This window comes from Pleurodeles waltl, chromosome 5 (assembly GCF_031143425.1).
Source record: "Pleurodeles waltl isolate 20211129_DDA chromosome 5, aPleWal1.hap1.20221129, whole genome shotgun sequence".
NCBI classification, from domain to species: domain Eukaryota; kingdom Metazoa; phylum Chordata; class Amphibia; order Caudata; family Salamandridae; genus Pleurodeles; species Pleurodeles waltl.
Window position 1 is genome coordinate 793,241,184 of NC_090444.1, and position 26,341 is coordinate 793,267,524.

At 47.3% G+C, this 26,341-nt stretch overlaps 1 protein-coding gene across 5 annotated transcripts in view; it reads left to right on the forward strand.

Moving 5' to 3' along the window:
* The window catches only part of NCOA7 (nuclear receptor coactivator 7), a 934,107-nt gene that overhangs the window by 726,493 nt on the left and 181,273 nt on the right, over positions 1 to 26,341 (forward strand). For all 5 annotated transcript variants that reach the window (XM_069234813.1, XM_069234809.1, XM_069234810.1 and 2 more), the window contains one exon: positions 21,928 to 22,096. In XM_069234813.1, the coding sequence (XP_069090914.1) occupies positions 21,928 to 22,096 (169 nt within the window). The remainder of the gene's footprint in view (positions 1 to 21,927; positions 22,097 to 26,341) is intronic.

Sequence of the window (26,341 nt, forward strand, 5' to 3'; positions counted from 1 at the left end):
CACTAGCTCTGCATTCAGATGGCCCAAGTGAGGACCAACAGGAGATGCCCTGTTGTGCCACGGGACCTATGTGGCATCTGTCCCAGGCACCCCTGATATGTTCATGGTCAACAAGGGTGTCTTCAAGGGCTTCCACTTTGTAATACAGCAGAGCCCTGTGTTAGGTGATGCATCATGTGGGGCCCTCCATGACCCGCAGCATCTCCCGCACTCTCGCCAGACTTTGCGGTCCCATTTTCATAACCCAGTGCATGCTCCTGTGTTGCTCAAGAGCCTCCCATTTTGTGGGCCTGAGAAGTGACCTGACACCACTCCCACCCAGCCCTAGAGGGAGATCGGAGGTTGAATAGGATAAATGTTTTTTCTAGTGGGTACAGGCTGGGAGCTCAGTAACTACCCTCCTGCTAAATGTGTGGCTGGGCACACCAACCATTTTTAAAATCCTCTTTAAAGGTAAAGTCAGATTTTAAGTACCAATTCTGAAAATGCCTCTTACAGAAAGTTGGCATTTCCCTGCCCTAACCATTTTGTGCCTCTGCCAGTGTCCTGGGTCACAAAACTGAATGAGTGTGCTGCTGGGCTTTGTGTATTCCTACCAGACAGAAATACAAAGGGAATTAGGTGTGGATGAGATGATCTAGCCTGTCACGATGACTTGGAGCAGAGCTGTTCCCTGTCTCACTTACACTTCAAAGGGGCTTGCCTAAAAAACACACGAAGGAGCCCGTTTTCATCCCAGACGTCTTGGAGCCTTGACAGGGAAAAGGAAGAGCCTTAAAAAACCAAATGAGGGGCGAGTTTTGGGACTCCTCACTTTAAAGGCTGGTTCAGGGTATAAATATTGGACCTCCAAGGTTACTCAGCAGTACCCTCCTGAACCTGTGGCCATTACAGAAGACTGATTTGCTCCCCCAGGGGACTGCCCTGCTGCTTGCTGCCTGCCATGCTCCCCAGCTTACTGCTCTCCTTTTATCATAGGAATAGCCTGCCTTTTTTTCACACGATTTTATTGGGGTTGTCAACAATACGTGCATTGACAGGTCAAAGAAAAATACATTTCTTATTGCCTGTATGACTGTCTAAAGGGCCATCCCTCTGCATGAGGAGATGCAAAGTCTGGATTGTGAGCGCCTGCAGTAGATGTCATTTTGACTGTGCAGTCAGATCGATGATGGTGCATGCAGACTTTGTATGGAAGGAGCATATACCGGGTGAGGGGGTGAGACCAGGGCACAACCTGATTTGGGATGTAGTTTGCGTCTGGGAGTGGTGCATGAGGTAAGTGCCATAGTGCCGACTCGGATGTGGGGGGAGTGAGCCCTGGTTTGGGAAAGGGGGTGTGCAAAGGAGGGCAGGATATTTCAGGAGGGCTCTTAGCTGAAAGGGGAGTTCCGGTCCATGATTGGCAGCATTTCAGTCTTTACAGGGGCAGTTTGTCATCCCATGTAAGCTTGAAGTTGTTGAGTTTCCCACGCAGGCAAGATGGGGGTACCTACAGATGTGTCAATACTTCTCAAAGCGCAGGGCCTCCCCCTTAGCCTTTCCCCATCGCTGCTTCACTCCATGCCAGTCATGGGGGCTGTGGTGATTGCCAGTGGAGGGTGACAGCGTGTTTTCTGAGAAGTAGTACAAGGATGGTGACGCGTGCCCCAACCACTGTGCAGTTCCCATGCCTGAAAATGTACAAGGTGCAGGCTTCCCAAGTGTCTTTGTCTGGGAGTTCTGTCACTTTGCGGAGCTTCTTGTCGATTGTCCACAAGTATGTGAAGAGGGTAGGGCAGGACCATATCATGTGCCTGAGGTCAGCTGAGAACTCATGGCAATGTAGCAGCAGAGGTGGGCCACGGGAAAGAAGCGGAAGAGCTGGTGTGGTGTGAGGTAAGCTCTGTGTAGTATGGTGTATTGAATACTTTTGAATCGGGCGTTGTGGGAGACCCTGTGTGGAAATTCGAGGGTCCTGTCCCATTCAGTATCATGGAGTGCCCATCCAAAGTCTGCCTTCCATTTGTCTGAGTGTTGTCAGTGAGGTCACTGTGTGTTCCCTCATCGCCCTGTATGGTCATGTTATCAAGCGGCATCCCGTTCCCACGGTTAGCATGGATTGTATGACTGAGCGGGGGTTAGGTGTCCACTATGGACCATTAGGCATGGAGCACATACCACGGAGAGAGAAGTTGTCAATTAGGTGGACGGTCGTGAGGAGTTGACAGTCCTGGAATAAGTCACCTCTGGTGGTCAAAGATCAGCTTTGCCAGGAATCAAAGTTTCTGGATGGGGGGAGGAGTAGGGAGGGTATGGGAGCCTTTGCATGGGGAAAGCTGGAGCATGTGGGACTACATGACGAGTGAGGCAGAGCTCTCTTCTGAATGCATTTGTGTATGATTGTTACCAATTATTGTGATTGCCGATGAAAGTCGGAAGGCAATTCAGCTAGCAGGAATCCCTGCAGGTCTGTGGGGACCTGAGATTTTAGGGCGTTTAACGCCCTTTGGAGGTTGCCCGTGAAGAGATCTGCAGGGGAATTGTACAAACTTATTCCCAGGAACCGAAGAGTGTTGCTCTTCCACTTCAACTGCTGCCCACCCCCTGGGTCTAACCCCCAAAGAGAGCAGGGAGCCATCCAGACAGAACCTGCATGACTTCACCCAGTTGACCTGTAGTTTGGTCTTTTCATGCAAAGGAGTACAGTGTGGCGTGTGTAAGGAAGAGGTCAGTACAGATTTCCTAGATGAGAGTAGGTCATCCGCATAAAGGGAGACAGCATAGATAGTATCCTCCCTGGGTATCCCTAAGCTTCACCTCCATCTGGAGTCTAGCAGCGACCAGTTCCTTTGTAAGAGCAAATATTAGAGGAGGGCAAGGGGACAGCCTTGTCTAGTGCCCCTCTCCACTGGGAATGCTGAAGAGACCAACCGGCCTAGAAGGACCCTGGACTTGGAGGCGGTGTACATTGGTTGCCTATATGCGCCAAGGAGTTCGCCGATCTCCAGAGTGGACAACACCTGGAATAAGTAGTCCCATCCCAGGTCCTCAAAAGGTTTTTCCAAGTCCAGAATAAGGCAAGCCACATAGGGGAAGTGATGTGGAGCTTGGTCCACTAGATGAGAGGTGGCGTATGTTCTGGGAAGTACTCTGCTCGGGGACGAAGACTTTTGGGTGAGGGTAGACTAGGGCTGGAAGGATCTAGGCATAATGTTCAGCAAGTATTTTCTCGAGGATTTTATAATCCGTGCCCAATATAGTGGTTGGGCGGTAGGAGGTGAGAAGAGTTGGTTCCCGGTTGGGCTTTGAGAGTGGTGTTAGAAAGGATGTGCAGGGGTGGTGGGTTGTGGGGTGAGGTGTTGAGGCTAGGCGCTTTTTTTTTACACAGGGCTGCCTTGTATAGCTTAGCCCGGCAGGGTGGGAGGTGAGAAGGGAGCTGAAGGTGCTGCAAATTTTCAATTGGAGGACCCTCTAGGGCTGGGGTTTTATTCCTGGCCAACGTACAGATTGCCCGTTTGATCTCTTGGATGGTCAAGGGCTCGTCCAGTTCTTCTTTACTAACAGATGTTACTCTTGTGAGAGGGCACCTGGAGTGGAAGGAGCTAATCTCTGTCGCAGGTGGGCATGGAGCAGAAGCATAGATAGGTGTGATGTGTGAAAGGCAGCTACTATAGCTTGTTCCGTCTATAGGTGGATACTGGAGGGCATGGCGATCTCCAGGATATGGCGAACTTGAGGATGGACCCAGACTGGGAGTGTTGACTGAGCAGGCAAGCCAGCGCTATTCCGTCCCATCTCCCTTCCAGTGTGTTTGATCGTCATAGGCTCTAAAATTGAAGCAGGACATTTGGTCTAGGACTGCTGCGTATTGAGTCTGTGTCTGCAAGTGCCTGCTGCTTAGCGGCCTCCATGGGCGTCTCTATGTCCAGGTTGAGGATCAGGCACTCCGACTTTACTATCTCCTGATCGAGTATCATGCGGAACCATGACATTTCTTGTATGTAGTGCCTGTGCGTGACCGCTTTGAAAGCGTCCCATTCAACAGCGAGGAAGCCATGCAGCTGTTGTCGGAAAAATATTGAGTGATGTGCTGGGCGTGGGATGCTTGAAAGGATGGGCCTTCAAGTGTCTCTGTGGGCAACCACCATGTGAGCAGTGGGGCATTCCAAGATAGATCCACCGTGTCTGCTTCATGGTTGGATATTATGCACCCCAGATAATCCCCCTGGTATCTAAAAGAGTGACTGAAAGAAGAATACTATCGAGACAAATGTATAAGTCATGCACCAACAAGTAAAATGAGTGGACCTGGTTGCCAGGGTGATTGGATCGCATCAACGAACTCCCTGTGGCGAGTCCATTGCAGAAAGTGTGCTGATTGTGTGTGAGGGGGCACACGTGGGAGCAGAGGGCAGGAGCAGTCTAAGGAGATGTCGAGTGAACAATTGTAGTTGCCCATCAAAATCCATGGTGTCCAAGTTTTGTGTGCAAGTATTTGCAGTAGAGTGCCCCAGAAGGCTTCCTGGTCTGTGTTCAGAGCATAAATGCTGCCCAGGAGGAAGATGAGGACGTTGAGTCGGCCCTCCCTGTCCACCATGATGAAGCGGCCCTCCCTGTCCACTATAGTTTTGATGGTTTGGAAGGGGACCCAGGGACGAATCTAGATGAGAGTGCGTGTGCGTAGTGTAGGTAGTAGCTATGACGTTTCCCCACCAGAGCTTTTGCTGGCGCTGTAGTTCTAGCAATGTAATGTGTGATTCTTCGAGGAAAATGATATGGGCATTTTAGAGTTTTGCATATGAATAAATGGAGTAGTGCTTCTGTGCCGTGTGAATCACCCTGATGTTTGAGTCAGGTTTCTGCTTGTGGAGCCATGTCCTGGGCGAGGTTTGATTTTTCCCAGAGGGGTCCCACTCAGGGCCTGTTGCTAAGTGTGTGAGCCCAGTCAGTCCCCTGTGTGTAGTGAGGTGAAGTGGCAGCACGGCCCTGGTCTGGCCTCAGCGGGAAAGGGCGAGAGTGAGAGTGAGAGTGGGAGTAGAGTACATCAAAACATCAATCAGGGCATGCTGCAACAGCAGTATATCCAAAAAGGGTGAAGTCTATTAGCATATCGGCAGGTTGGGTTGCAGCTTGATGGTGGGTAAGAGCCAAGTGGGAGCTGTAGGTGGCCACGTGCAGAGAGGACAGTGGCCGAGGCCTGGCATCTTTGGGGGGCGGCGAGGAGGAGGAAAGGGAGCGAGTTGGAGAGGGCTGCAGAAGGAGGCCAGGATCCTACAAATTGGTTAGAATATGGTGACCAATCTGGGGGTTCTGGGAGCCAAGGTCAGGCCCATCTGTTGTGTTGGACTCTTCATCTGTCAAAAAGATCTGGGGGCCTCTCTCGTCCTCTGAGGAGCCAGTGCTTCCCTCATTAGCACCACTGCCTGTTTTGCCTGCCGCCAATCCCAGATGAGCTGCTAGATGTATGTGTATGTGTGTGTGTGTTGGAGGGGGATGGTGGTGCTAGGTCTTGGGGGGGAGGGAGGTACCCTATCTCTCACGCGAACTCTCTGCTGCTCCGATTGCCCCAAGGCGCTAAGCCTCCTCACCACCACTCCCTCCCCCATCCAGGTCGATGGCGCCCTCCTCTGATGTTGGTCTGTCCAGTTCCAGGCAATTTTGGAATATGTAAAGAATAGGAATTTACCCTCTGAGAGCAGTTTAAGGCAGGCTGAGAACAGGGAGGAGTACTGCAAGCCATACTCTGAGCCTCCTCTTGGCACTCTGGAAAGAATACCTCTTGTGCTCCACAGCCACTGTGTAATCCGGAAATATCATAATTGTGTGATTGTCCAGTTTCAAGGGGTCGGACGTGCGTGCTGCTCTCAGGATGGCGTCCCGGTTATGAAGTAGTTTGGCAAACCTTGCTTGCTAGTGGTCAGTCATGCCTCTTTGTCCCTCCTTCTGTGTGGAAGGAGGGACCAACTACTGTATAATTATGCTTTGTCCTGTTTATCTGGTCTGTAGGGGACTTGTTTCTTTACTTTGGTTCCTGCTCCTGTCCAGGGAGGCTTCCCTCTTCATTTGCCAAACATAGCTCCCATGAGCTTAGCTGTAAATAAGGCTGTAAGTCATGATGTTATTTTAGTCACCTTTGGTCTTTGTGGGCTCTTTGCACCCTCTCTCGGCTTCCTAGCTCCCACCCTTCCTTGGCTTGGATTTTCTTTACCAAGCATGCCTACCTTTGTGCTGAGAGCAAGCGGAGGATTCTTTGTAATTGCTTATAGCCTAGGCACCCTGCAGTACAAGGGCTCTGCAATCCTTAGAGAAAGTGCCCACTTCTTCTCCTTACTGGGATCCCACTCGCAGCTCTATCAGTGCATCTCAGGACACACTCTCCAAGGCCTCAGACGTGCCAGTGCCAGGAACCCCACACCTGCTGTCTGCCAGAGCACCTCAGATCTTGCAGTCAGTAGACTCTGCTGCTCCAGTACTGGGACCTCGGGTGATGCTCCATCAGTGCACCTCAGTTCACACAGTCCATGCCCTCAGCCTTGCCACAACCCCACATACGCTGTCTGACAGAGCACCTCAGTTTTTACAGTCAGTTCACTCTGCTGTTCCAGTACTAAGACCTTGGGTGCAGCTCCATCAGTGCACCTCAGTTTGACACCTGAAAGGTCACTTCCTTTCCTATACTGGGACCCCGCTCACTTGCAGTTCCATTACAGCAGCTCAATTCGAATATTCAGTCCCACTGCCAAGCCAATACTGGACAGAAAAGAGCAAAACACAGCTCAGTCAGTGCACCTCAAGTCTAACATCCAGTGCCACTATTGATGGAAACCACCATAGCTCTGCCAGAATCCATCAGTTCCAACATTCAGTGCACATTTCTTCTCAGTACTAAGGCTTGCACACACACACACACACCCTTCAGGACTCCTCCTTCTGTGGGTCACAGACAATGCCACTCGCATACTGGGCCCCACTCGCAGCTTCACCCAGGCACCTCCGGGCTAACACTCTGCAACACTGGCACGCCAATGCTAGGTTCCACACATAGCTCCATTAACATACCTCTCTTATGACATTGTGTGCCCCTTACTATTCCAGTACTGCAGCCCACATACAACTGTCAGTGCACCTCAACCCTAACCTGCAGCATCCCATTATTCCAATACCAGGAATTACACAGCACTCTGTTTCTCCTTCCTGACACACTGCCTTTCTGTTAGTCCAGCACTGGACCGGGACACAGCTCTGTCTATACTCCAAATCCTGATCTGAAGTGCCCCAGTATTGCTGTATCGGGGTTCACATACGACTCTGCTAATGCACCTCCTGCTGTTCCACACACTGACTTCTGTTTGAGAACTTGGGGGAGGCAATTAAATCTATTCATAGCTGCCATGTTTATTTGGAGGGTCTGTTTCACCTATCTCACTCAGTTCTTTCCTTTACTCTGTTTACTCTCAATGTTTTCTTTCTCCTCCACTTTGCTCTTCCCAACTCTTACAATCCACACATTAACAGTTTTGCTCTTTCTTTTAACTGTTTGTTTCCACTCCTCTCCCTTTTTTTCTCCCCTCTTCCTCTTGCTACCTCCTCTTTCAAACTTGCAGAGACTTGGCTATTTCTTTCCTTGTTTCTTCCCCTTTTTTTCATCAGGCATTCATTCTTTCACTATTTTTTCTTCCCTTCATTCTTTCTTTCTTTTTTGTTTGCTCTTTTCTTTGACTCAGTATGCGTCCTTTCACTTTATTTTTTATTTTTACAATTTTTCTTCCTTTCTCTGGAGTTTTTCTTAATCTGTCAATTGACGTTTTACTATAAATCCCTCTTTTTCCCATCTGTGTGTGGAAGCCACAATTTACTTGCCAGGACCTGAAGTGTCAAAGTGGTTTTCCCATTCTGTGGGAAGTGTCAGTACATACATGCTCTGGCTCCTTCGCTGCTTGCTTCCCTCACCATCTTTTTTTTTCTCTAATGTTCATTTTTATCTTTTCACACTTTCATTATTTTTCCTCTTTATCTTTCATCCTCTAGCTTTCTTCCCTTTTTTCTCACATATTTGCTCTATTTCTTCTCTTCATTGTGTTTTAATGTTCGCGTTCTTGCCATTCTTTCTTTTATTTTATGTTGGCCCATTCTCTCTCTCCCTTCTTTTTTTTTTTTTTTTTTTTTGTCCTCATAAAAAAAAATTCGCTATTGAACTCTGGTCAGGTGCCGCCAACCTCATGAGCTCAGGAAGACACTACCCTCTGGGTCATAGGGGGAGACCAGTTCCCAGCCTAGATCTTTAAAGGCTCCCAAATCTGATTCCCTAAACCTCCTTGCTCTCTTCTATCTTCTTATTTAAAGAAAAGAGCAGACCTTCTCCATTCCTTCAAATTTTGGGGGGAGGATTGAGCCCAACTTTTACAAACTTCCCTTTTTGCAAGTAGTATTAGATAAAACACCAGCTTTCTTTGATATACCTTGGAGAAAGGAAGAGGAAAAGAGGAGGGAGGGTCCGTGTCCAAGGTCCGAATCCCAAACCTAATTAGGCGAGGGGGTCATTTCAACTACGAAACCCAAAGAGTCCGAGATGGTCTTACCCACCGCCGACCAGAATCATTTTAATTTCAGGCAGGCGGCAAACATGTGAACATAGTCTGCCTTTAAGCTACCATACCGTTTACACTCTGATGCTGAGCCGCTTCTCTTTCTTTGCCAAACCCTCAAGGGTCCAAAACACTCTGTGAATGGTAAAAAGGTGGTTCCTTCTTAACGCTGCTGATTTGACCATGGAATATACTGTAGCCAAGGTTACTTGCCATAACTGTTCCAACTCCTCCTCCGGCAGAAATCCACTCCATTTCTTATAAAATGGTTGCAACACATTCTCTACTATCGATAGAAGATGTTGATACCATTGAGAGACTTTCTTCCTTTTGTCGCCAGCTACCTGCAAATCCTGTTCCATTTGGGTGGGGTCTGGGCCAAGATCCCCCTGACCTTTAAGCCACCCATTCACCTGAAAAATCTAAAATCTAGATATGGTCCCTTGTGTCTTATTGTTCCAAACCCCCCAGCTCAAAGTTGGCCCATCTTCAGTTAACTGTCCCCATCTAATAACTCCACTATTTGAAGGGCACCGCCAAGCTATCCAATGGACACTCCGGGGTCCCTGGTGAATCCCAGATGGGGGTTAATTTGTTATAGTAACAGATACCAAGAAAGGATCTAATTTTGTACCAACTAGCGGCAGCTGCTCATAGACATTTCAGTCTAACTTTTTTGAAAAATGTTGGAGCCCCGAACTTATAGGAGAAGCTGCTTACAGGATAGCCTCCCAACATTGCCCTGAACATAGACCACATTATTGAGCCATCTGGAGTCAACAACAGCATCCTATTATCCTTTAACCGATACGACCAACAATACAACTGTAGATCAGGAAGGGCCGGAACCCCAACACCCACCTTCCTCCTCAATTTTTTCCAGGAAAGGCGAATACCTTTGCTGGCCCAAATAAATTATAAAAACTTCGCATGCAGTTTTAGGATAACTTCTTTATCAAAATGTAAGCGAATATTATCAAATAAGAAAGTAATCTTCGGAAGTATAGACATCTTGATCAGATTAACACGTCCAAAAATCGAAAGCGGCAAATTTCCCCACTTTCTTAGGAGAACCCCAACCTCCTTAACCACTTTTTCTAGATTCTTAAAGGCTATCTCTCCTAAATCTTCGGTTATCTTTATACCCAAATACCTTATCTCGTGGACCTTTCTAGGATCTTCACAGACTTAGTTTCAGGACATTATCTCAGTTTTCCGTTCATTTACCTCGTAACCGGCCAATTTTGAGAACATCCTCACTTCCTTCACAAGGTTAGGGATCGCAGACGGGACATCAGAAGTGTATACCATCAGGTCATCGGCATACAGCACCACTTGCCTATAAAAATTGCCGACCACAAAAGGTCTTATACATTCATTTGACCTCAAACTCTCCGCAAAGGGTTCAATATATGGATCAAAAAGGATCAGGGAGAGAGGACACCCTTGTCTGGTCCCTCTTCCTATCTCCACTTTCGGCGATAGAATGCCCTTAACTAAAATGTTCGCACATGGAGCACTGAATATCTTAGTCAGGACATTGATTAGGGACTTGCCGATTCCAAAGTGAGCTAAGACCACCCTGAGATATTTCCAGTTCACACGGTCAAATGCTTTAGTGGCATCCACTGTTACGACTGCCAGGGAGATATTTAAAGCTATAGCCAACTCAATGGAACCAATCAAGGAATGATTAAGATCTCTCATATTTCTGCCCGGCATGAATCCCTGTTGGTCCTGATGTATCAAATGTCCAGCCACTTTATTCAAGCGCCCTGCTAAAATACTGGTGAAGACCTTATAGTTGCAATTAAGTAATGATATCTGGCGATAAGAGTGACATTCCAGGGGGTTCTTGCCGGGTTACAACAACAAGGAAATTATTGCATAATTCCAGGAGTCCGGGATGGGGGAACCCCCCCAACAGTATAGCGTTAAACAACTGCACCCATACTGGAATAATGACTTCTTCCATTACTACATATCGCTCACTAGGGATTCCGTCAGGACCCGCCGCTTTCTCTTTCTTTGTTCTCTTAATAGCGGCTAAAATCTCACTACCCGATATTTCTTGACTCAATAATTGTGCGTCCTCACTCGATAATCTTGGAAGATGCTTCCGCCCAAGCCATGCTTCTATTGCCCCTAAATCTGGATCTAAATCTTCCTTATATAATTCCTAAAAAGGATTTAAATGCAGCAATTATTCTGGGGTTGTCCTCAACCACCGCACCTACGCTGATTCATGTCCTTCTTGATGTTATTCTGGCACACCTCCAATCTGCCCTTCCAAGCCAGCAGCTTACCACAACTTTCCCCGTAAATGATGTTACGCGCTCTGCTGGCTTCCCACTGCTGAGCCACCTTAGCCTCGAGCATAGTGCAGAATTTTAACTGTAATTCTTCTAGCTGCTCTAGCGCTACACCCCTTCCTGCCTCACTAAGTATATCTGCCTTTAACTCCTCTTCTAGCATTGCAATCCCCTCCTGCAATTCAACTTGTTGCAACTTCTTCTGCCTCACCCAATGAACCACTAAACTAGTTATCGTCGCCCCTTAACCAGGCCTTATGAGTGTCCCATACCACATGAAGTGGAGCTGATGCCATATGCCAGGAGAAAAACTCATGCGACTGCTGGAATATCCTGTGAACTAACTGTGACTGCGCCAACATTCTTCTATCTATTGTCCATCTCCTTTCTGCCCCCATCCCACCTTCTGCTGAATTTTTAACAGTAAGGCCGAATGGTCCGATAAATGGATCACTTTTCTCTCAACAAGAAAGTAGTCTAGCTTTGAGTAATGACCGGTTTTTACTGTGAAAAGTGTACTCCCTACTATTCCCTCTTAATCCTCGCAAAACATCACGTAGGTCAAAATTATCCATCATATCCAGCCAACAACTTCTCATTTTTGGTGAATTAATTAGTGTTCTTTCCGACGACCTATTTAACGCATTGTCCAGTAAGACATTTAGAGCCTCCCCACGAATAATTAGAGCTTTAAACACAAGAAGGTGAACTGGGACAATAAGGTAGTGTCATCCACATTTGGCCCGTAATAACTAACTAGAGTGTATATAACCATGTGGACCTTTAGCTCGGCAATTATCCATCGCACTCCCTCATCTATCTTACACCAAACTAAGCTTGCCCCCGAGTTTGCTTTAAGGACCAGGGCCACTCCTTTGGAGCAGCACGATTGATCTGTTTCTATTATAGTTTCCACCCATCCTAGCTTGAAGAAGAGATCTTTACACTCCTGCCTCAAAAGGTGAGTCTCTTGTAGCATCAAAATCTGGGCTTCACTATCTTTTAAGTATTGCAGAATCAATCGGCGTCTCTCAACAACCCTGAGGTCGTTAACATTCCAACAAAGGATCTCCCACGATTTCATCAGGTTCTCCTGACCCAAACCCATTCAATCCAGCCTAATATCCACTGGGCCTTATGCCCCAAAAAACTACTTAATAATACTTCAGTCAAGCCGCTGATCACCCTAATAGGTATCTGACCTGTCACCTGCCTTAAATTGAGGACATTCCTTTTTTTTTTTTTTTCCCCACTGCACTCCACCACAAGTGCCTACCCCAGGGGAACCCTCCCATCTCATACTTGGCATAATCTGATGCCCATTCCACTCAACCCCGTGGGAGAGCCTACATCAGATCTCTCTACCTAATTACTACTAGGGCACCCCTCCTTCGCTATCAAAGAGATAAAACTATCCACCTCCACAGGTTCCGAAAAATTATGCATCTTGTTTCGCCACATAACTTTCATAATAGCCAGAAACCTCAATTGTGCTCTGGCACCCAGTTTCCTCAATTCCTCAAACCTATTCCCAAATTCCCACTGCCTATCTGCGGTCTCCTTAGAGACATCAGATCTAATCCTGAAAGAAGCCCCTAGAGCTTGTAACGAGCCAGCTTTAAGAGCCAACCTCAATAAATTATTTTTTCATGTATGAAAGAAAATTCACTATGAACTTCCGAGGGTGCTTCCGCCCAGGATGTTGTTTAACCGGATCCCTGTGCACTCTCTGGATTTCCACTTCAAGATTATCCATCCAGTTATCATACGGAAAGGAATTTTTCAGAAGGTTAATCACAAATGTTTTAATATCCAAACCTTCCAAGCCCTCCTTCATGCCTAGAGTCCTGACATTGTTCCGTCTGGCATTATTTTCAGTTCTCTCAAGTTTAGACCTAAGACGTGATACCTCCTGAGAATTTTCCTGGATGACTGTTAGGAGCGTCTCAAACCCCTCCTCTAACTCCTGTGTACACTGAGCCAAATTCTCAATTTTGATTCTAAACTGGAGCGGCTGATTTGGATCCCACTCTGGTTTTCCTCAGAAATTGCAAAACGATCCTTGATCGCCCGAGACAATTGAGCGAGAGTTGTTTGAACCAAATCCCAAACGCCCGGGCCCGCTAGCCAGTGCTCCTGAATTTTCCAACTCTGAGCTTCTAGGGCCTTTGAGGTATTCCGCCGCCCCCTGCAGGCACTGCCCCATCACACAAGTTGTAGGGGACTGCCCCTACATCTGCAGGACCCTTATAAATCGTTGAAGTCGTAAGCGAGGTGGGGGGCACAAATATGTAAATCCGTCAAAACTGCATTCTCCAAATCCAACCTCCTTACCTCACTTTCACACTCGGTTAAACTTAGCTGCTTCCTCTTACCTTCTGTAAGAAGATCACTCATCTCTGTCCAAGATTTAAAATATGACTTTAAGGAAGGCGTGATTCTCTTTGAGTTTTTAATTGACAGACTCTTATCCTCTGTTAGGGGTTTCTCTGCTGCCACTCTCATTACAGGTGATTTCAGCATGTTTTTGGGGTGGGGGGCCTTTGTTAATGCATTCTTCAGGTGAGGTTTAACCGTCCTAACAGAGGCCATTACTTTCATCTGTTCTAATCCTAACCGCAGGCCTCCCTCCCCCTCCTGCAAGCTACGAGAACGCCGGGCCTCAATAACAGTCTCTCAGAGCCACACTGCTTCATGTGTTTCACAAGTTGAGCCTTATCAGCTCCTTTACCCAGCTTGCCATCTAAACTTTGGTCTGGATGCTCCAATAACTGAGGAAGCACCTTATTTCCTTCCTCTGCCCCTCTCAGCAGTTTCAGGCTTTTTCTTTCTCCATTGCAGGCTCCAGGACCGGCAAGCAACTTGTGCTGGCTCTGCCCCAGTCACCCTCTGCGAGGTCTCCAGCGTGCTGCGTGCTGGCTCTGGAGCGCGTCAGCCGCCAAAATCCACAAAAAGACCCCCGGGTCCCCCATGGAGACCACCATAAATAGGGTAAAAAGGGGGGGTGGAGCGGGCCCTATGCTCTCCTAAACATTACCGTGCCGCAAGGTGATCTGCAGTGCACTAATCCGGCCTTAAACCCGGGCAGGTGCTCCGACCGACTCCTAGCCCCCCCGCTCCCCCTTCCTTTTGTTTGTTGTATTCCTCTTGCTTTTTCTCCTGAGGCAGAGTTGTCAATGGAGCAAAAGGTGTAGTAGCACCAGGGCCCCGAGACCTAAGGGCCTCACTCAACTCTAATTACTGCTGTATGTTCCTACCAAATGTGGAGTCAACCATTTTCCTTTCTTACTCCAGGACCTGTGACACTCTTACTATACCGCTTGTCCTCTCCGTCTTTACTCCCATCTCCCTCTTTCCTTACACCCTCCAAACCGTCCTAAATGATATTTTTGCTATGGTGCTATAATCATTACACGATAATACCAAGTTTGTTTCTGATAAAGGTTTATATGATAATTGTATATGTTTTAAGGTAGAGGAAGAAAGTACATGGAAGTGTTTTAATTTAATGCTGAGCCACTGGGATTATACGGAAGGAAAAGACGAAATTATGAGGCAGGGTTGCCCAATTTATGTGGCAAGAAATGTCCAGTTATTAATATACAGTGCCAATAGGTCTAACTCAAGAAAATGCTAGACCTTTTGCATTGCAAATAGTGTTTAATCTTTTCATTCTAGTTTATTGATAAACCAGTTATTGTCAATGGTGGTGCCTAAATACAACCGTGGATTGAGTGATTTTTCGCCAGGTTTAGTCCAGTTTTCAGAAAGTATCCAATTGTTTTTTTTCTCTGCATTCTTTGTGATGTATAGTTTGTAATCTTGGTTCTTAACTGCTCTAGTCACAAGAAGTTAGGCTTATGCCCCAGAAATCCTGCACAGTTACGGTGCTTGCTGCTGGGTGTACCTAGTCGCCATCTAACTGATGAAATACCGGGGCGTGGCCTGCTGAGCAGCGAGATGGACACTCTTTGAGTGTGCTCCGCCGGCCGGATTGAAATCCTTTAATGATCCTTAACATCGGGGCGAGCCCAAACTGCCAAAACCTGTATTAATGTGTGGAGGATGATTCGCTGCAGATGGCGACATGTGAATTGCTTTATTTTATTGTCTGCGTGGACTTGGGGGATAGTGCGGCCTGAAAGCGGAGCCGGCGGTGTCGTCTGACGGAGCTTCTGGTGGAGGAGCCTGGGCTTGGGCTGCGAGCGTGTGCCGGCGGCGGGACCAGAGCGGTAGCGAAGCCGGGGCGCGGAAGGTCCCGGCATTGTCGGGCTGCCCGGGGATCTCGCCGGAGCTGTAGAGCTGAAGCGGCCGCGGGCTGCCTGGGAGGTAGGCTTGCGGAGCCGCGCTGCTGGCGATGGCTCTAGGCGCGGGACGCAGCTAGAGAGTGCAGACGACGCCTACAAGATTAAGGACCCCAGGCGGCGGCAAGAGGGGTGAAATTTGGACTGCGCCCCGACGAGCGGAGACGCTGGGCCTGCGGAGGGGATCGGTGAGGCGGACACTAGGGGTGGCGACCGCCATTTTGGGGCCCAAAGCGCCAAAAACAGAATGAGGTGGCGCGGGGACTGGAGAGGAGCTGAACACCGGCACGGAATCCCGTAAATGCCGAGGGCGCCCTGTGGAGGAGTTGGGAGCGTTTGAAAAGGTGGAAGTGTTTGAGCTACCCTGAGCCATGAATAGAGCGCTCCGAAGATGCAGAGGTGAGGCGCCTGGGGGCATGTGAGCAGACACAACTGGGCAAAAGTGGAAAGTTGTCAGAAGAGACAGGGGCTGCGAGGACCTGTCCGATTGCCTCGGGTGTGCGGTGGTGCGAACGTGGGGCCCCCACTCCGTTGACCTGCGCTAGTGAACGGCATAATGGACATTGGCTTGCACCCTGGCAACAGTTTGGGTTAGTTGCGGAGAGTCAATTTAAAGGAACCCAGCGGAGGTACAAGCGGCGACACAGTGACTTGTTAAAACAAAATCGGTCAGCGTGGGCCCGGAGAAGGAGGCAGGAGTGCCTGACTGTGGATGTGAGGGAACGGAGGTGGCTGTGAGACTCAGCTAAAAACTAGTGGCAGTATTGGGTGGATCCCTCGCTGCCATGGGAAAGCACGACGCTAAACAGCCGAAGCTGAACTTTGATCATAAGCGCTCCATGCGCCAGGGAGAGTTGGTGCAGGGGCCCCAGGCGACAGAGGAGCGCGACCTAGCCGCAGACGACCAGGGCGAAGATTTGCGCACGTTGATGCTTGAGATGCGCTCCAGCCTCCGTAATATAGATACTAAACTAGATAATCTCGCCAGTCAGTTAGACTCTGTTAAAACCCAGGTGGCCACACACGAGACGAGGTTGGACACGCTTGAGACCCGCCAGTCAGAATGTTATGAGTTTCAAGTAGAAACAAGGGACCAGCTCCTGCACATGGATAAATTATTAGGAATAATCCATGCAAAGAATGAGGACTTGGAGGCACGGTCCCGGCGCAATAATCTACGCATCACAGGAATTCCGGTGACCACTGCCATAAATAAAATGGAGACATATACCACTGAACTCCTACGCGAACTGTTTAACCCCAGCCTCTCGGCGGTGTTTGCGGTGGAGAGGGCGCATAGGTCATTGGGTCAGAAGCCCCCCGTGGGTGCGCCGCCCGACCCATAATTGCGAGAATCCTGAACTAACAAGACAGGGATTTGATCCTTAAGATGGCAAGAGAGAGAGGATCCATCACACACAAAGGAAATAACATCCCCTTCTACCCTGACTTCACCCCAGCGGTCCAGGCTGCCCGCCGAGAATTTCTGCCTGCAAAGCGGCTTATTCTGCAGGCGCAGGTCCCGTACTCTCTCCTCTACCCGGCTAAATTGAAAGTGTCCTTCGAGGGGTCTGCCCACATATTCACTGATACAAAAGAGGCGTTGAAATTCGCTAAACATGTGGGGCGCAAATCCGCACAACGCTCCAGGGACACTGTGAGGTCGGAGGACAGCAGGCTCTGCGACAATGAGTAAACGTCGATCCTACTTAATATCCCCTGTGGGGAACTGCTCCTAGTTAAAAGTGACTTCTACTCGCTAGAGATGGAGACGCACTTGTGTTGCTTGTTGTTCAATGTTGTCATCTGCTATACTAGATAGATTTGATTACTAGGTTTTGTGCGGGGAGGATCCCCTGCAGATCTTCCGGCCACCCCGTTTTATACGGGGGAGAAGCCGGCATTGCCACACCCCCTCGGGAATGTTCCCTTGCTTATTAAAATGTCTCTTTGGGGATAGGAATGGGAAGGTTAATCTACGACCCGGTTGGGGGGTTGGAGTGGGTGGGGGGAGGCTGGCTGGGGCTGTTAGCTTGTTGTTTATTGCCAATATCTATTATTTGCTACCTGTGCGGTGTCCTGAACTTACAGCCTGGTTATTGTCAACATGTCTTACTAAATGTTACAAGATGTTTGTGAGAAATGCCAAGAACGGATAAAACCCTGAACTGTCTCACCTGGAATGTTAGGGGGCTCAACGACCACAGGAAGGCTAGGTTGGTACATGCATATTTGGTGCGGCATAAGGTGGATGTCTGCCTATTGCAGGAAACGCACATGAACACCGCCCCTGCCCAAAGACTGCGTCACACTAGATGGGGTCATGTTTATTCAGCTATTTACTCCAACTATGCCCGAGGGGTGGCGATACTCATAAGACGCGGGCTGGACTGGCGTGAGGGTGCAGTTCAATGTGACCCAGAGGGGAGATATGTTTGGGTTCAGGGTATTGTGTGCGGTGTTTCGGTTGTATTTGTGGCTGTGTATGGGCCTAACGCAGATACTCCAGGGTTCTTTCATAAGCTCTGGGGGCAGGTGAAAACCACTGGATGCGATACAATTGTATGGGGAGGTGATTTCAATGCTGTACTTGATGACAATGTAGATAGAAAGGGGGCAGCTCGCACATTGAATCCGTTGGCGGGTTCCGCCCTACGAGAGATAATGCTGGATGGCGCGCTGGTTGATGTATGGCGAGGTAGACATGGGGACCTGAGGGAGGGCACCTGTATATCGTCCTATAGAGGCGCGTGGTCCCGTCTTGACTTCAGGCTTGTGTCGCGAGATGTTGCACTGTGGACGTCGCAGGTAGAGCACATGCCTCGTACACTGTCTGACCATGCGCCCTGTATGTTGAGGTTGCTGCTCCCTGGGGGTCCTTCCCCGGCATTCTCTTGGCGACTCCCACCCCAGGCACTACTTGATGTCGCATTCAGGGAGGAGATACGGACCGACATTGCGGACTACTTTGAGGATAATGCGGGGTCGGTGGACACGGAGGCGACTCTTTGGGAGGCCTTCAAGGTCGTTATTAGAGACCAATGTATAGCCCGGCAGGCGGGGGTATTGAAGGCAATACGGAGCACTCTGGTAGAACTTGAAGCCGATATAAAACAACTCGAACGCACTTTCTTGGAGGATGGGGAGTCAGAGGCGGCGGGGCTGTTGAAAGCTAAATTACTGCAATATGAAGAGGAAGCATTGAGGGAGGTCAAGTTTCTGGGGAAATATGCTGAAGCGAGGCGCTACGGCGAAGGAGGGAGACCGGGGAGGGTACTAGCAAATATGGTTAGACCGCCGCGTCACGTGACATATATTCATGAGCTGCGCACAACTGATGGCGAACTGCTTCATGACAAGGAGAACATTGTAGGAGCATTCTCCAAGTTCTATTCTCGTTTATACACTAACACTCAAGATGAATGTCCGGAAGGGCTTATATCCTATCTAGATTCCATTGCATTGGTATGGCTCAATAATAACCACAGAGAATATATGGACCTTCCTATAGACGCCGGCGATGTGGCACAAGTTATCAGGAGCCTGCCGCCTGATAAGGCGCCGGGACCTGATGGGCTTACAACAGCCTTTTATAAGGCGTACGTAGATGAGCTGTCTCCCCGGTTGCTGGCTGTGTACGAGGAGGCCCTGGAGAGAGGGGTGTTACCTGCCACTATGCGCAAAGCAATGATTATCACGCTGTTGAAGCCGGATAAACCTGCTGACGATCTAAACTCATATAGGCCCTTATCTCTGATTAATGTAGATTTGAAAATCTTGGCCAAACTACTTGCGAATCGAGTGCAGCCAATGCTGTCGATGGTCGCACTCCCAGACCAATCCGGTTTTATACCAGGAAGGGCGACCTCCCACAACCTGCGAACAATCTTCGCTACATTACATTACCTGCACCCGAAGTTAAAGCTGCCGTGTTTTTTTTAGATGCAACTAAGGCCTTTGACACTATTGAATGGCCATATTTATTCCATATACTAAAAAGGATGGGTTTCAGTGCGCTGCTGCTTAGAAAAATTCGTCTGCTTTACACTTTGCCTACAGCCAGAGTGCGGGTGAATGGTCTGGTATCTGCACCGTTCCCTGTCTTGCGCGGTACTAGGCAGGGTTGTCCTCTCTCCCCGCTGCTATTTGCCATAGCTATGGAGCCGCAGGCAGCGAGGATTAGGCAACATCATACTGCAAGAGGTATAGGGTTCAGCTCTAGAAACCTTCTAATATCACTATACGCGGACGATGTGACCCTCTATCTTACAAATCCTGCGGACAACTTGGATCCCATCCTGCGGGAATTTGTTCGCTTTGAGGGGTTCGCGGGCATCTCCATCAACTTGTCTAAATCGGTAATCTTTCCCCTCACGGACGGCACTGCGGAGGTGCGCACTGAATACCCCCTGCACTGGGAGGCGGAAAAAGTCAAATATCTGGGGATTTGGATAAGCCGGGACCTTCAGGAGATTTGGGGCCTCAACTCTGGCAGGGCTATGGTGTGGCTGAGCGAGAAAGTGAAATCATGGGCCTCCCTGCCCCTATCACTAACTGGGCGGATCGCGTTGACAAAGATGATAGTGTTACCCAAATTCCTTTATCTATTCGTAAATATACCTATACCGCTTACAGCACACTTCTTTGCCACTCTGAGGTCATGCCTGGTTGAGCTGGTGTGGGCGGGTGGACAGGCCAGGGTAGCGTGGGACACGTTGGCGCTGCCACTGCGCAGGGAGGTTTGGGGGCCCCAGATATAAAACTGTATGCTCTCTGTGCTCCGGCTCAGTTCCTACATTTTTGGACCCACCCTGTCCCTTTCCAGCCTCACGTGGCGGTGGAGCGTGATATGGTGGCGCCCATTCCACTTGGAGTTGCGATATGCGCTAAAGCAAGGCGCCCTAGAGGAGATGTAGATACGGCTAGGATGCTGCAGTGGGTATGGGAGGAGTTGCGTAGGAGGGCCGGAGTCCCGCTGTTGTATGCTCCATCGCTGCCTCTGCTGCATAACCCGATGCTGCCTTGCGTGGCTGATGGAACAGCTGGCCACCTGATTGACAAGATGAATCTCCGCACCTTTGCTAACCTTTTTCCCAATGGCAAGTTTATGCCCCCCCCCCTGCGCCGGAGGAGGGGGGTGGGGTGCCCTTTTCCGAATTATTCCTGTACCATAGACTACATACGGCGTGCCGGACACTGTGCGAGGGGTTCCCTGACTCGCCGCCGATCTTTACAGCTTTGGAGGCGGTGGTGGGTTCCCCTTCTCCCCGTAAACTAGTAACTCGAATTTATCGCCATATGCAAAACATGACACCAGAGGTAGCGCCTAAATCTATGCTGCATTGGAACGAGGAGCTGCAGCCTGAGATTTCTGGGGAGCAGTGGGAGTTCTGCTGTGGGCAGCTCGCTGAGCTTTCGCCAAATTACAAGCTGCGTTTAATACATTTTAAATACCTACATAGGTTCTACAGAACCCCCATCAGCCTGAAAAGAATGAGGCTTAGAGAGACGGACGAATGCTGGCGATGTGGGTCGGCCTTGGCCTCTTTTTTACATATAGCGTGGTCCTGCCCGAAGTTGAAGGATTATTGGTCTCAGGTTTTTGTATCGGTAAACCAGATAGTGGGCCGCTCGGATGTCCCTTCCCCTCTGCTTGGGCTACTAGGATATGTCAGAGACACTCCGCCAGAAATGCGCAGGCTGCATGCATTACTTTTGCTGTTTGCTAAGAGATGGGTGTCGATCCATTGGGGTAGGCCGAGGGTGCCCGCGGTGAGGGATTGGCTGGCGGATGTAACTTACGGGCATACACAGCTAACCACATTCTGGGAGTTAATGCCAGCTGCATCTAGACCCCGCGACATCTGGGATCCGTTTGTGAGCTGGGCCCGGGAACAACAGAGTCGGGAATAAGAAGGAGATACCATGAGCGAATGTTCCCTGGGAGGGGGGTGTCGATGGGGCTATATTACACTCCTCGCTTATCACATAATGGAGGAAATGACTTTAACACTAGCATGACCCTAATCGATACCCCTGTTTTATTTTGCAGCCGCCCTCTCTAGGCACTAAAGTAGAATGTTATGACCCTTTTGAGCCCCTGTGCCCAGTTTAGGTGCTTACAATCTCAATGGATATGACATGTTGACTATGGTAATATGTTTCTTTTTATAGGACACCTAATTGCATATTATATGTACACACTAACGATGATAACTGGCAAGTTTGTTTGTTGTATTTACTATAATGTAAAATGCTTAATAAATAAAAAATAAAAAAAACTGATGAAATACCGATTCCTATTGCACAGAGCGGGTGAGCTACGGACACACTGGGCATTTTTGGCACATCTGCCTCAACTTCTTGCAGTTTTGTAAATTGTTACATTGCCAAAAATTGTAAATAGAGGGTCTTAAAAGGACGGTAGTATCTTATTCATATGTAGTAGTATTTTAACTTGATTCTCTTCTAGTTTTAGGCAGAGCCTGGGTTTAGTGCTTGATTGCATAGGTCACCAAATTGTACAGTGTGTTTTGGCACACACATAGAACCTTACAGTAGGCTTCTGGCGCATACACAAATCAAGTGAATGTCACAAAACCAGACTTACAAAACCATTTGTTGTGAACTCAGCACAAGCCCCCTTCTTCTAGCACAATAGTTAAAAGCTCATGTGTGTTCATTAGCTCTTGAAATGTCTACATTATTCCAAAAAGATTACATACATTTATTCCTTTACTTCAGATATGCTACCGTCAAAAGAGGAGAAAAGCAAGACACCACCAATGTTTCTGTGTATTAAAGTGGGAAAACCGATGAGGAAATCATTTAACACACAGTCTGCAGTTATGGTGCAGCAGTATGCCAGGAAAAGAAAACAGCCGGAATATTGGTTTGCGGTTCCAAGGGAGAGGTGAGTTCTAAAAATGAGGTCCGAGTGTCGCTTGCAACGGAAGCGGTTGTATGTGTTAGTCTTTGTAGATGGGATTTATTTCATTTTGTTATACTAGATTCTTCTCACATTTTGAACTTCCTCTCCTGGCCCAATTAAGGAATGAGTGAGGGGCAATAAGCTACAGATTTAACTTTTTTTTTTTTTTTTTTTTTTTTTTTACACAGACACGTACACACACATCACTTAAAAGGTATTAATCAGTACTAGAGTTGGATCCTACTCGCTCAATACATTTAAAAGACGGAATTAAAATCCGACTCTTTCTCAGAATACTTAAGCATCTGACAGTCATTTGTAAAAGAAAATATTCTCAGGAACGGTCTATGTGCCTCATGTTTGTATTTTAGTGCAATGTTCATATTGTGTGAGCTCACTGTACGTTCAGCATGTGCCAGGTTTGCTTCTCTTGGTCGGTGTGTTTGACAAGAAACTGTCAGGAATAGCTCATTATGTTTATGAGGGAAAAGAGTCATTTTCCAAAGATAAAAAATGTGGAGAACGTGGGAGAGGAAGAGTGAGTACATAGAATATTTGTGCTGTCAATAAACCATGTTAACCTTAGCTTGACATTATGGTACTCAAAAGGAGTTTCAGTTAATTATTTTTTCTTGCTTTGGGCATGCAAGCAGAAACAACTGGGTCTGCAGGGAAATGGTGTGCATATACTGCTTGACTTAGGTTTGGCCCCATGTTAGATTGTTGTAGCCCTCCTGATTTGTTAGGACAGTTCTGTACAGGTCGTTTTTTTTTTTTTTTTAATGAATGGGCAGTTGTCTAAGCTGCATAAAGTACATATGTGAAAATAATTAGGTGAATTGACTCTTCATGCACCGGTGCATGATCTCCAAAATGCAGTGTCATACCTTTAGGCACTAATATTTGGTACAAATTAGGCAGTTTAGAGGTCAGAAATGATGTCCAATTAGACAGGAGTTTTTAACCATCAAAGATGATATTTATTTATTGAAGATTAATTTCTGTTCATACAATAAGACATCCAATAAAAAAGAAGAAAACTGAAAATAACACGTTTCACAACATGCAGTATACTTTGTAAGTTTTAGAGCGCTTGGATTTTAAACTCGAAAAGCCGGACACATTTTCAGGTTTATTTCAAATAAAAAGAGCTACCCAAATGTCTATGCAAACATGAAAATACATGCATAAAGAAGTCAAGGTTTCTTCCTGACAGTGACGGTCTGCCTAGACCTCTTGACAGCTCGTCTGGAGTTTTCGGGGGCTGCCTTATTCGTGCCCCACGCATCTTGAATAACCCTTCTCCTACCTGTCCGTCTCACAGGTCCGGCACCCGTGAGTTTCTTTTTGCCTACCTGCTCTCACTTGATGATTGTAAGCACCTAATGCATAGTTACCCACATACTGCCTTTCGTTTCACTTGAAGTCCCCAGTTCCTCAGAATATCTCTTACTCCTGATGAGACCTTCGTAGCTCTTAAAGGGTTGAGAACTCGTTGATGCTGTTTGCAAACAAACCCTTTGATATACCATAATAGTGTGTGGCTAGGCAACTGTGTGTCTGGGCTAATAGGACTAATCTGCATGGTTGTTTGCATACCAACTTACCTACAATGTTTCACCACTTGTTTCACTTTGGTTGTGGTTGTCGCGTACATCGGAGTCACTTTGCACTTAGCTTGATTTAATATGGACCATGCAATGCAAATTATGCAATTTATGGTGTGAATACATTTGCTACACTGGAAGCCTACTATCTGAATTAGGATTTTACACTGCAATGGCTGCAATAATGTTTGCTGTGTGTATCCAATCATTTTCTACAGAATGAGTTTCATATGAGTCTTTGCTGTTTGTACATTTATATTCTGAGGTGCGGCAAATTATTCATTTTAGAGCAATGGTGCAAGGCCTAATTTCCATTAACTGCATGATTGGGATGTGGATATACTTGGAGACTTTGTGTTTTCTAATGGACACACCAGCTGATTGTGTACGTAGCTATGTAATACAGAAGCCTCTGTGCTTTATGGGGAATGCTGCACACCACCCCTCCCTGTCTATGGAGGCAAAGATTGTTCTTGCAAAACTTACTGCAACAGATAATTGTCTAACTCCTCTGATGGAAACATTTCACAATGTTTGTTGCGAAGTGATTTGGTCTTGATTTAGTATGTTAGAATATCACGTACAAAATATTCTGTGATGTAAATAATGTGCCGTAAATATTGTTTCATAAATATTGCCCCATTGTGTGTAAATTTTCTACCAATACCCTTATGGTGCTATTTTTAAAAACACTAGACCAAACACTAAATTTAAGTCAATATTGTTCGATATTGTGTTTCGAAACACTGATTCTGCAGAGGTAAAAAGGATGTCTGGGAATGTAGACCGTGTCTTCTTATCAATGTTTGATCCTGCATACAATGATACAGAACATAGACAGAATCTAATTTGGCTGCAAAAATTAAACAAAATGTAAGCGTTCTTGGGTACTTCAACCTTAAGTAATGAGGACCCTCTGACATAATAGTGTCAGCATAGTGACCAAATATGATACAAGGAGCTATCCTGTTATGAAACTGGTATTTGGAGGGAGGAAACGTCTGGCACACTCACTTTGTTTTAAACTGGTTCCCTAAGTACCAGAAACCAAACAAAATACAGTGGATCCCATCTAAACAGTGTCTTCTAAAACAGGCAGCAACTGTCGCTGACAAATCAAACGCAGTTCTAGCATACGGACAATAATAGAAAACAATAACTCTGAATTTTACATTCATATTTTGCTCCAGGCAGAATATTTGTATGTTATGTTCTCGAAGGAAAATGAGGTCATTAGGGCAATGGAAAACCTGGAAAAGTAGTACACAACAGTGGCAACAGGGGAAGGTTAAAGCCATAAATATGAGTAAGGAAGGCAGGAGGTGCCTTATGGGGAATCTACACCATTAACACTTGTGTACATATAATGTAAAACATGCGGAATCCTAGCAGCACTGTCGAAGTCAGCAGGACTCCAGAAGAGGCCTCCTTATACCACCTGGGTCACCTCTCTATTTTTTTTTAAAATAGAACAAGCTGCTTATAGCTGTGAGAAGATGAAGTCCTTGCCACCTTGTTCTACCATAAAGTGTGCCAGGTACCAGACTTATGGAGGTGACCATGAACACAGCACTCTCATTTTCAACTCAACTGCCAGGCGACAGTAATGCCCCTGCCACTCGCCTACCAAAACCGGTGTTCCCTTTCAAATTTCCAATGCCTGGTTCATCTTGTCCTCCATCTGTTTCAGCCTCAAGCTGTAGTTTCACAGCAGCACTCGCCATCTCCATCTTGTCTAATTTCTTTAAAATAATTTCCAATGTCTGTTGTCCACTTCTCTTTGATTATAATTCCACCCACAGTTTTCCTTCTCGCTTGAATATTTTTTTCTGTTTCTTATAGTGTGTTACTTGACCGTTATTCTGCCACTGGCTATGCAGCCATAGTGTGTCACAGGACCGTCTTCAGGCCTTTAATTCATACCACTCTTTTGGGGGCACCTTCTCACTTGTCCCAGGCTCCAAGCCTCTTCAGGGCAAAACTTGTCTGCACTGTCCCCGATTCAGCCAGCAACACCTTTGCATCAAGTGAGGATTCTCGCTCCCAAGTTTCAGTGGCAGGCTATCCACACCGAAGGACATCATCCACTGCCTCTCCCAGGCGAGTTCAGGACCTCTGGTGCATCAACAAACTGTCAGTGATACCTTGTTTTCCACACTGTTGGTGGGGCTCCTATTGACACAATTCTTAACTATCTGGTCACCCTCCAGTGATTCCCCTCCACAGTGGTGTCAGCAGATCAGGTTGGAATGCCATGCAAATGGTCCATTAGCTCACTTAAAGGTAAACACACATGGATGCCAAAGGAGAGGAGCATTCCTGCTCTAGTTCTGGCTCCTGCTCACCAGCCATCCAGGTTTGTAGAATGTTGAGAGCAAAAGAAAAACATATTTTTACAAGACAGCTCAAACAGCCAAAAAGTACCTCATCTGTTCTTATTAGGCTGTATGTGGATATAGTCTGAGTTTTGTCCATCACTAAGTTGGCACCCCTTTATGATTTGAAAATTCAACAAAGGTAAAACAGAAAAAAACTCTCAGCCATGCTTAGTGATTTGGGGTATTTAGAAAGGGAAGCTTTTTCTGTCTGGCTGAATCCTTAAGGGTTGGGTTATGTCTTG